At 33.9% G+C, this 12,918-nt stretch overlaps 1 protein-coding gene across 2 annotated transcripts in view; it reads left to right on the top strand.

Moving 5' to 3' along the window:
- The window catches only part of LOC130228996 (coronin-1C-A), a 116,066-nt gene that overhangs the window by 52,954 nt on the left and 50,194 nt on the right, over positions 1 to 12,918 (top strand). For both annotated transcript variants that reach the window (XM_056457540.1, XM_056457541.1), the window contains one exon: positions 6,037 to 6,236. In XM_056457540.1, coding sequence (XP_056313515.1) covers positions 6,037 to 6,236 — 200 coding nt within the window. The remainder of the gene's footprint in view (positions 1 to 6,036; positions 6,237 to 12,918) is intronic.

Consider the following 12,918-nt stretch of genomic DNA (forward strand, 5'->3'; position numbering starts at 1 on the left):
GAATAAAAATGTCATGGTTTCACGCTATTGTGATTACTACTCTAAAATATATTCTTCTTAAATGTCTGGGTAAAAACCAAAAACTTCTCCCCATTGAACAAAATACATTTTATTTTTGGAAACATTCATAAAATTTTGTAACATGTGAGGCTAAATAATTATAATAATTCGCTGACCTCTGCTCTCTTCATTAGTTTCAAAAACACAGATTTCTTTACAAAACATTTTAAAAACACATAAAAAACCCTTACACATACTTTAGAAGCAGTTTAACAGAATTTTTTTTGCGGTTTTAAAACCTTGACTTTTCCAAACTGCGGTAAAACCTTGAAACCAGTTATCGTCCCATGCCTAGACCTAAAACCCTTTAAAGACGATGCCTTTCGAATGTACATCGCAAGACTGTGTCATGATTTTGGTTTGTTTTAAACAATTAAAACAATTACAGCTTGAACTTAAGTGGACCAAATAATCTCAAATATATTCTAGTCAAATTTGCATGATGTCCACTGTGATCACTGTGAAATCCACTTGTGACAGGAACAAAAAAAATCAGTACACTTTTCTATATGTACCTGGTGCATCAACACTGTTTATATCTGTTTTGTGTTTATGCTGTCAAATAACAAATGCAGTCAGTGTGTGTAATTGATTTAAAATCTGCCTTTAAAGATGTTTACAGTAGCTTCATGCACCATAGAGAGTTTATCCAATGACTCTGTGGAATACTGGATTCTGATTAGTCAATTACACCATTCTAAAGTTTTATTCCCGTATAACATCCAATTAAACTAATAACAAGGACTTATCCAGGTACTACAAATCGCCTTGACCTTTAGTAAGAAAAAGAAAAAAAAAAATTTTTTTTGACACAATCTTGTAAATTATTGTTATTATTATTATTATTATTATTATTATTAGTAATACTACTTCTAATAATAATAATAATAATAAATTAGTAGGTTACTGTAGACTGCAAGCAGCCATTTAATACACTTTATTTTTGCAGGCTTTAATTTTTTTATTGTAAATTATCACAGCTTACAGTGTATTACAGCAATTGTTTACTTCTGTGTCAAGTAGTTGTGTAATAAGCAGAATAATGTACATCCAACCAGTTTTTCCTCGCAAAATGAAGCCCATCAGACATATACAACTGCTGATAAACTTGTCAGGCTTTATTCCATGAAAACAAGTGAGTGGATGCACATTATCCTTTATTTAAAAGACATGTTTTGGTGAGTATTTCAAGAATGGCAGCATATATATATGGGTCACTCGAGTTTGAGCTTGTCATTTCCTGATCCCAACGCTCTGCTTCTTATCATTTCCTGTCTCATTTTTCACTGTCCTAGTCTATAAAAATGCTTTAAGTCAGAAATGATAAGCATTTAAAATATCTTAAACTATTAAAACATTTTTTTACTTGTCACGCTGAAATTTTATAAATATAAAAAACTTTTTCTGGGGAAAAAGACTTTAAATGGGTTGAAATTTAGAGATTGATTTCCGTTTGTAAAAGCTTTCCTGCATAAAATAAAACTTCACTCTGATGTTTTTTAATTATTATTATTATTATTATTATTATTATTATTATTATTATTATTAATATTATTATTATTATTATTATTATTATTATTATTATTATTATTATTATTATTATTATTATTATTATTAATAATAATATTATTATAAATCGGGTGAAACAATCAATTCTTGATTTGAAATTCAGTGTGTATAAATTAACTGATGTATTTATAAAAGGAATTGGGAACATCAGTTTACAAATAGTAAATAAATGAAAACAAATGCATAAATAGAAGCTGCCATTCTATTTCAAAAGGACACAATAAGTTGTAGTAATAGAATCTAGAATGTTAAAGGTATTCTATTACATGTTTGGCATGCAGCACAGCAGATTGATGTCAGTTTAACAGTGAACTGTCAGATGAAGGGATAAGAATGCGTACATGTATATTAGTAATGCTGTTTGGGAGTTAATGTGCTTGTAAAGATCCTGTGTTTGAGGTGAATTGTTGACAGAATTTGTAGCATGTGATTGGTGTAAAACCTGTTATCCTTTTACGTCGTATTATCAGGAGTCAAAGTGCACATTTCTCTCTTAGTCAAACTGACACACCCACCGACAGATTTTTCTGACCTCATTCCCCCTGCTGCTCCAACGGCCTCAGGAGACCCGTCCTCCATGCTTCACTGTTGAACTATAATACATGTATCATTACAAACAGAAGAGCATGGGTTCATTTCCCAGGGAAAACAAAAAGCTGTTCGTAGCGGACGGGAGTGGCTTTTTTTGTGTGTGTTTTTCTGCTGCTGTAGCTCATCTGCTTCAAGTTTCAGTATATTGAGTGTTCAGAGATGCCTTCTACATACTGAGTTCAGTTCCTTTTATTGAGATTTGAAGTCTTGATATAGTAAATAGTTGTCATTCAATATTAATCAAGCAAAATAAGAAGAGAGGGAATCACTCTCTTCCTCTCATTTTGATTTAATTTGATTATTCAATTTCAGTGTTCAGCTTCTGTTAAATAGATGTAAAATTTTCATTTATTTTCTTTCTTTCTTTCTTTTTTTTACTTTGTCTAATATTTATGTGTACATTAGCGGTTGAACGACCTTAGATTATTGAAAGTCGACTTTTATGTCATCAAAGTCGAGTCGACGTTGACTAGTCACTGGTGACGTCATCAATAAAGCAGAAAATGCAAATGTTTTTGTGGTTATTGGCTCATCTTGGTTATCAGACGCCTGCTCACTGCACATCTTCACCGGTAATGAAATTTACACATGCTATATTTGCATGGAGTGAACTAACTGGCATCTGTTTGACAATTTAAAGTTCACATGAATCTTTGACGCTGACGTAAGAAAAGTAACATTTTAAAAATTGTTTTAAATAATCTGAGAGGCGTTTCATTCATATAGTTCAGGTCAAACTACGTGATCTGCACAGCATGACTAGCATCACGGCAGAGCATAAAAGTTGACTAGTCGGTGCAACCTCTAGTATACATATACATTTATAAACAAAGACAAAGAATAACAAATGAAATCTGAAGCAGGTAAAGAAATCACACATCTAGAATAGATGCATGGATAGATTTGGTTTTAATATCATCATGTTCCCTTTTTGTATAAGAATATAAAATACTAAGTGTATTAATTTACAACAGTGTCCTTTTAGAAATTTCTTTTTGAAACTTATAATTTTGTTAGTTGTTTCGATATGTTTAGATTTTTACATTTTATTTATTTTATTTTTGTTGAAGCTTTTGCTATTTGTTGTGACTTTTGTAATTTGTTACTTTTTGTGTGCTTTTTTGTGTGTCTACATGGTTTTATTAAATTAAGAAACATTTTTAAATAATTGTAATACATTGATATAAACAAAATGAAAATTAGAAATGATTCCCAGAGAGAATAAATGTAGCTGAAATAAAATAAATGCATTCATGCAAGCAAAAATTCAGTTAACATTTTTTGTTTAAAATAATTGCTGGTTGTTTTCAGGACATACACTTTGTCTACTGACATGTTTATTAAATGATTTTGAACCTGACAGAAAGGCAAAATATTGTTTCAGTTGGTCAGCCAGAAAAACAATCTCTTTGCCTTGGGGGGAAAAAAAAGTTATTTAAAGTTTATGCCATATAAGATACTACTACATTCAAATACTTCTTCACCATGCAGACTAGAGTGTCAGTATACAGACTAACTGTGCTGATCTGAATCTGAACTACATAATTTGCTTAAGCATTTTGTTGCCGATCCCTCAAGCAATGAGGGTTATATTTTCCATTTAGTCTTGTCTGTTTCATTGACAGTTTGACTTGATCCAGCCCTAGAGTTTCTGCTGTTTTACTTGGGCCTCAGTTGTTTTCATTAGGAAATGGCACGAAGACAGAATGTTCTCGTAATTCAGGTTTGTTTTAGAACTAAAGCAAGACAAGCTGAAACAGATAGCGTAGAAGCCGATGTGATGTGTTGATGCTTATGTGGAGTTTGCTGTGTGAAGTGGGGTGAGTAATATGCTCTGATTGGGCATTTATTCTGTTTTTTCCCCCCACATTCGCAATAGTGAACCCATCTGGTGCTTTCTATTCAAGCTTGTTCCACATTAAACTTGCTTTAGTTTCCATTAAATTACATTTAATTTCATTGTTTTATGTGAAACACTGAAATTATGCAAATGTATAACAGTTTTATCAGTAAAACAGTAATCTTTTTAAAGTGCCTTTGTAGTGCTCTGGTTATTATTGACTTTAAGGTGCAAACGCTACTGTGTGTTTTTAAGATTATATTTAGAGATACACCAATTGACAGGCCAGGAACCAAAAGCTGCATTTTATTTTTATTTTTATATTTTTATTACATATATATATATATTTAATTTTTTACATGACGGGCCTGACCAGTGTTGTTGATTTGATCAGTGGACACTGTGATTTGTTTGTTGTTCATTAGAGTTTTTAATTGTTGTTATTATTATTATTATTATTATTACCACTACTATTAGTTTTAGAGTGATTTTTACACTAGCACTTTTGGTCCGCACCCGGGTTCGTTTGATGTCAGAATACGGTATGTTTAGTATGTCTGGTGTGCACCCATGAACCATACCAGAGTTCGCCTGAAAGAGGTGGTCTGGGGTACGGTTTGCGCAAACTCTGGAACTGCCAACTGTACAACAAACTATCGTTTTCATAACGTTCATTCGTGTGCGTGTCTGTGTATCACGTACTGTACTGTCTCCTCTAAAAATGACATCTGCAGTCATCGTGTTATGTTCTGAACGTTTATAATATTTTTGCGGCAGAGAGACACAAGTCATTTTCTGTATGTTCAAAACCAAAAGATTCATTAAAAGCAGAACGACCGCATTGTGCGGACGTCTTTGCATTTTGACGATTTGCCTTTGTAGCCTTCACCTAGCAACAGCCATACACACAGCAGCAGCTCAATGACGAAAGCGTTCCAGGGTTCATAAGGAAAAAAGACAGCGTAAACAAACCAACCGAGAAAGTGGCAAGGGGGACTATCAAACTTGGGTACGGTCCAGACAATTGAACCAAGTGTGAAAGCACCCTTAGAAATAATCCTAAATTGGTAAAAAATTGGAATCTGCTAAAAATAATAATAACAATATTGTAGGGCTGGGCGATTTGGCCTAAAATCAAAATCTCGATTAATTAAACATTTTAACTCTATTACAATTAATGAACAATTTAAAAAAATATATATTTTATTTTTCTACATCTCTGTCGCAGCTTACAGTCATCATCAGCGTAGTGCAAAGTAAGGGTACCACCATCCTACTTGACCAAAGATGACTGCGGAAGTATAAACCAGCCTCAGCATAACAGAGTGGGGTCACGTGACACATGCAGTAGGGAAAATAATTGAAAAAATCGTCCTGGAAAAGTTGATCGATTATAGATTCTGAATGTCAATTTCGATTATTTTTGGATTAATTGTCCAGCTCTACAATATTGGTTGTTGTTGTTGTTTTTACTATTATTACTACTATTAGTTCTTAGAAAAAATCTTTAATTGGCAAAAATAGGCAAAAAATAATAATAACAATATTTATTGTTGTTGTTATTACTATTATTAGTTCTTAGAAATAGTCTTTTGTCTGCCAAAAATCTGTAAAAACAGAATAAAAACAGAAATGATATCGGCAGGTCATACTTAGCAGAAAATTTTAATCTGCCAATAAAATGGCAAATGGAGCGTCTGTAAATGATATTTAAACCAGTCAGTTAAAACAGTCTATGCACCCTAAAGCTGCTATTTATACTACACTGAGACAACTGTCGAAAACACCATTAGATTACAGATTGAAGTGCACAAATGATCGCATCAGATTTTTGCAGATGTACTTGTCAGTATAAGCTAATAATGAATGTGTGTAGACATGCTATACAAGGCTCATTTCTGTTCTGTGAAAGCGCTCAAGCGTTTGTGTCGTGACGACGGCTTCATTCATCATTCTTGTCTTGTTTTCCTTTGCAGATATGTTCAAACGGGTTGTACGACAGAGTAAGTTCCGGCATGTGTTCGGCCAGGCGGTGAAGAATGACCAGTGCTATGATGACATCAGGGTGTCCCGGGTCACATGGGACAGTGCATTCTGTGCGGTTAACCCCAAATTTGTTGCCCTAATCGTGGAAGCCAGCGGAGGCGGAGCGTTCATGGTTTTGCCTCTTCACAAGGTGAGAGATGAAAAGGTTTTGTTGCTTTTTGGGTTATGTTCTTTTAAGAAGACATGAGACACAATTGTTGTCAAAATCATTTGTTGACAAAATGTTACTATACGAAAACTGGGGATTATAATTTTTTTCCATACTTTTTCCTGTCAAGGTGTTTTGATGTACACAGTTGTTTAAAGGTTTTTTTGTGTATAAAATGCATTATTGTAGATAATTTGATTCTATATATGAAGCTTTTAAAAGGGTAAATGAAAATAAATATATATAATTCATTATGATTTGGGCTTGTCAAAGTCTGTAAAAGAAAAAGTGAGAAAGAATGAAAATAAAACAAATGTTAGTATCTTATTTTCATTGAATCATTTGATTCGGTTCAATATTTACTAACAGTATATTTACTTAAACCCCCTAATCTACATAAAATTACATTATTTTTCATTGTTTGTTATAATGCGATATTCTGCATGCTGACTTGAGTGAAATTTAGATGTGTAAATATGTACTGCACATCTGCTTGTTGTGTCAAAATAAACATAAACATAAACAGCCGCTGATAACGGATGTTTTAATGGAGCAAATCGGCTTCAGTTGAGTAAAATCGTTTAGTGTTCATATTGCACTTTATACAGTGGATTACTCTACCATTAATGTCCTTGCAGTATTAAAGGAATAGTTCACCCAAAAACCACATGGGAAAGCTGGGTTGTTGCCTGAAGTGGTTAGTGAGGCCAGCTGGGGTGCCCAACCTGCGGTCTGTGTGGGTCCTAATGCACCAGTATGTTGATGGGGACTCTATACTGCTCAGTGAGCACCATCTTTCAGATGAGATGTTAAACCGAGGTCCTGTCCTTAAAAATCCCAAGATGTTCTTCGAAAAAGAGTAGGGTTTAACCTCGGCATCCTGGCCAAATTTGCCCACTGGCCTCTGTCCATCATGGCCTCCTAACCATCTCCATATTATAATTGGCTTCATCATTCTGTCTCCTCTCCACCAATCAGCTGGTGTATGGTGTACGGTCTGGCAAAATATGGCTGCTGTTGCGTCATGTAGGTGGATGCTGCACACTGGTGGTGGATGAGGACATTGCCCCAATGTAAAAAAGAGTGTCCAGAAAAGCGCTGTTTAAATGTAAGGAATTATTGTTATTAATAATATTATTATTAAAAACCATCACACCCTTTACTACAAAAGAATGTTTTAAACCTATAACCATTGACTATAGTAGAAAAAACAAATACAATGGAAATCACCTTCAAAATATCTTCTTTTGTCCTCAACAGAAAAAGGGAAAAACTCATTGGTATGGAACAACTGAAGTGTGTATAAATGACTTTTAATTTTTATTATTTTTGTGTGAACTATCCCTTTAAACATGAAAAAACTGTTGAGAAAGAAGATTCAGGTTCAGAACAACATAAGAATAATAATATATGCACAGGTAGTGTTTCTTTCCCCTACCGATAAACTTTCATTGAAAGTTTAATATGACACATTTTCAGTTTCATAAGGTTCCTTTTACAGCATCGATGTTGTAATGTAATAAAAATATAATCCGTTAAATAGACTAAAGTATTCATTAAATTGTTAAAGCGTAAAACGAGATAAAAAAAACGCTTAAACACAAGCGCCGTCAGGAGCAGGAGGCAAGCACAGAAACTCCATTGAAGATACTGTGGTAAAATTAAATTTCATATTTTATATATATTTATTTCATCATTTTATCATATATATATATTTTATATGGTACTTAATGGAATTTAATTTGTAATCGTACATCAATCAGGCAGGGAAAATCAATGATTTAAAAAAAAAACAGACCTTAAACGCATCGATTTTAGTAATGCCCTACAGTTCACCGGAAGCGCTTAAAATTAAGTCTTTCTGCATATACCCTATTAAAAGTAATTTCAGCTGAACTTTTTTTTTTTTAAGATTGGCTGTAGTAGAAGAGACTACTTGCACCTACAAGAAGCCGAGAAAAAAAACATGTCCTAATTGTGGACAAGATGCCAAGCAATGAATGTGTTTGTGGTCTGTTTCTGAGAAAATGGTGTAAGGTTTGGGTGTAGAATTGCTCCCTACTGCTCAGGCTGCAGTTTTGTTACACTTCTGGACTTTGACTATGTTTAAATGTACACAGACTTAATTACAACCTTGCGTCTCTACAAATGGAGGTGATTAAGACAGGTATGATTCATCAGACGTGTGCTTGATCTGTTTGAATCAGAGTTGTTATGAGTGAGTGATGCTCTGCTGGATGTATTTGGGTTTGTTCTGGCCATGTTGTTCTACCCCACTGCACATACACTTTAGGTGTTTAAAATAAAATAACACATGTCTAGACCACACACAGCAAGTACCCCTTACTTTACGGTGCTAATGCTAAAATTAACTATGTTTTTTTTATGTCATTTGTACAGTTTTTAACACACAATTGTTTTGTTGCCAGTTATTGCTTTGACTTTACTGTCAAACTCAAAGGTATCTGTTACTGAAGTGTGCTGATAGACCTTTTTTCCCTAATGGTTTTCTGAGTTCAAATGTGATGACAAAAGTTGAATTTGTGTCTGTAATTTGATGCCTGTGATGAAGATCTCGAGCCTGGAGGGACTTTGTTACCTCAGAGCTTAATGCACTACCCTCTTTAACCTTCTGTCACCGGGCTACCATCGTCTGCTTGAGTTACGAAAGCTGAGATTTGCTTCATCTGGGGGAAGTGTGTGTGGGTGAGGGTGAGCATTAGCATTTGTGGATTTAGTCTGCATGTTTGAGCATGTTATAGTGTGGTTCATCTGCTGAATATTATCAGCTAGTTTGAAGTGGTCTCCATTTCCCTGTGCCTGTCTTTTTGTACTAGATTAGGTTTTATTAGTTTTAAACATTCATTTACTTTAACATTGATTTATTCAGTCTAACTTTGATTTATTGATTCATTCACTGTTTCCAAAATTTTATTCATTCATTTACTCACACTGATTCATTCATTTATTCAAGCACTGATTCTTCATTCACTCGTTCATTCAAGCAATAATTCTTCATCAATTTGTTTATTCAAGCACTGATTCTTCATTCACTCGTTCATTCAAGCAATAATTCTTCATTCATTTGTTTATTCAAGCACTGTTTCTTCATTCACTCAAACACTGATTCATTTATTCAAACACTGATTCATTTGTTCACTCAAACACAGATTCATTCATTCATTTATTCAAAGACTGATTCACTTGTTCACTCAAACACTGATTCATTCATTCATTCATTCATTCAAGCAACAATTCTTCATTCACACTTTCGTTCAAACACTGACTCTTCATTCACTCTTTTGTTCAAACACTGACTCTTTGTTCACATGTTCATTCAAGCACTGATCCTTCATTCACTCAAACACGTATTCATTTATTCAAACACTGATTCATTCATTCATTTATTCAAACACTGATTCATTTGTTCACTCAAACACTGATTCATTAATTCGTTCATTCAAACACTGATTCATTTGTTCACTCAAACACTGATTCATTTGTTCACTCAAACACTGGTTCATTCATTCACTCAAACATCGAGTACGTTTACATAAACACCAACATCTGATTTTAATACGATTTAAGCCAGGTTTATACTTCTGCGTCGAGTGATCGCCATGAACTACGGCACCTGCCTTGCGCATAGCCATGCATTTATACTTCTGCGCTCTGTTTGTGTTGCTCTGCAATAACACTTTTGAAACGCTAGCTTTTAGTAGGTTTTTATGTTTCTCTGTGTCGAGTTTCTTCACGGGTGTTTTTTTTTTTCTGAACGCTACCTTAATGTACAAGTAGCTAAAACTCGCTTGTTCAGAGGCGGGAATCAGTGTACGTGCAACAACTTTAATCACAAGGTAAACATAAACCAAAAGTTTCCATCTGGAGCTCCTTCACTGGACACGACTCTTTTAAACACTCGCTTCAACGGGCTCACAGCTCTCAGCATAGCCCACACTCATCACAGCTACCAAGCCGACCAATCACAGAGCTTGCGCTATGCGTCGTTGCGACGTGTAGTTAAGTTTTTCAAGAGGTGCACGTCGGCGTCAGCCACACTGAGGGCTATGCGACCGCACTGAGGCTGTGCCGGACCATGTGTGTGCGCTTGATGCCGAAGTATAAATCAGCCTTAAAACAATACTCCGATTAAGAGTCTACTATGTAAACTGTGATTTTTATTTGTTAATTAAAAAAAAGAATTTATAAATCAAACTATTACCGTCCTGTAGGATTTTCACCGCATTTTGCAAAAGGATAGTCTATATACACATGGCAGTTTGACACTATTTTCTGCATCTACTAAGACAGAAAAGGACCACAGACACCTGCATTACAAAATGCAGAGGTTTTATCCCATACATCACGGGTATCAAAGCCAGTTCCTGAAGGGCCGCAGTCCTGCACAGTTTAGTTCCAACCCTGCTCCAACACACTTACCTGTAGGTTTCAAACAAGCCTGAAGGACTCAATTAGTTTGATCAGGTGTGTTTAATTAGGGTTGGAACTAAACTGTGCAGAGCTGCGGCCCTCCAGGAACTGGCTTTAACACCTGTGCCATGCGGCATGTGGTATGAAATCCCACTAAAACTACACTCCTCCAGCAGTTCCTCGCATCTAATATTTCGATTGTCATGGGGGGGACATGCATGTTCCTGAAATAAAGTGAAGGTGGCAAACTGCAGTTAAAATTTACAAATTTAAAATGAAACGCCCAAAATGACATGAAACTCAGGACCATATCGTGGTGATGCGATGACGTTAATTGAATCTTGTGCTATAACATGTAAAACGAGATCATGAAAGTAACATTCATAAAGCAACTCATGCACCTTGTTCAGATTAAGGCACATAATACAATTACTGATGTCCATGTAAATGTAGTCACTGATTCTTCATTCATTCATTCAAACACTGATTCATTCATTTATACAGTCACTCAAATACTAATTTAGCATTCACTCAATTACTGATTCATTCATACACTTATTCATTCACTTAACCGCTTATTCATTTATTCATTCATTCACTCAAACTTTGATTCATTCATACACTTATCTATTCACTTAAACGCTTATTTATTCATTCACTGAAACACTTATTCATTAATTTATTCAGTCACTCAAATACTAATTCATCATTCACTCAAACATTGATTCATTCATACACTTATTCATTCACTTAAACGCTTATTCATTCATTAATTCACTCAAACACTGATTCGTTCATTTATTCAGTCACTCAAATACTAATTCATCATTAATTCATACACTTATTCATTCACTTAAACGCTTATTCATTCATTCATTCATTCATTCAAACACTGATTTGTTAAATTATTCAGTCACTCAAATACTAATTCACTATTCACTCAAACATTGATTCATTCATACACTTATTCATTCACTTAAACGCTTATTCATTCATTCATTCATTCAAACACTGATTTGTTCATTTATTCAGTCACTCAAATACTAATTCACAATTCACTCAAACATGGATTTAATCATACACTTATTCATTCACTTAAACGCTTTTTCATTTATTCATTCATTCATTCATTCATTCACTCAAACACTGATTCGCTCATTTATTCAGTCACTCAAATACTAATTCATCATTCAATCAAACACTGATTCATTCATACACTTATTCATTCACATAACCACTTATTCATTCATTTATTCATTCAAACACTTATTTATTTTTTCATTAATTCAGTCCTTCACCCATACACTGATTCACTCAAACACTGATTCATTCATTCACTCAAACACTTATTCCGTGAAACATCCATCCATTTGATTTTGTTCATTCCAACATTCCACACAGTGATTTTATTTGTAATTTGTGTTGTAATGGGGTTAATGCTCAATTTCCTTTCATTTGAAATGAGAAATATGTAGCTTAATGTACACAGGCTTTTACCACCAGTGTGCTTTTTCCTGTGCGTTAACTTGACGTGCAACCACTCACTTCCTGTGAGGAAAAAGTAATTAACTGTAGTCCACATTTCAGTTTTGAACTAATAGTTCACCCAAAAATGTAAATTATGTACTTTTACTCACCATCATGTCATTACAAAAATGCATAACTTTCTTCTGTGGAAACCAAACTTTATTTTAAAGAAAGTTGGTTAAGTTTCAGTTTTTTCATATAATAGAAGGCAAAGGTAGCAAAGAGATTACTCAAAAATATTAATCAGTTCATTCATTCATTCGTTTCATTCATTCATTCATTCATTCATTAGTTTCATTCTTTCATGAGTTTTATTCGTAAGATTCATTAATTCCTTCAAACATTCATAAGTTTCTTTCATTCATCCATTCATAAAAATCATTAATTCTTTCATTCATTAATAAGTTTCTTTTATTCATTCATAAGTTTCATTCATAAGTTTCATTGATTCATTCTTTCATAAGTTTCACTAATTCTTTCATAAGTTTAATTAATTCATTCATAAGTTTCTTTCATTCATTCATTCATTCATTCATTCATTCATAAGTTTCATTAGTTCCATTTAATTTATTTAGATTCAAAAGATGACAATCTTTGAGGAGATTTGGTCCTTTTTAGTCTTGGTTTTGAGCTTTTGTAGTTGGGCATCTGTAGAAAGTGTTGTATTCACATGCGATAGTGTCATTTGGCACATCTCCGATTACTG

The sequence above is a fragment of the Danio aesculapii genome, chromosome 5, assembly GCF_903798145.1.
Source record: "Danio aesculapii chromosome 5, fDanAes4.1, whole genome shotgun sequence".
Lineage (NCBI taxonomy): Eukaryota > Metazoa > Chordata > Actinopteri > Cypriniformes > Danionidae > Danio > Danio aesculapii.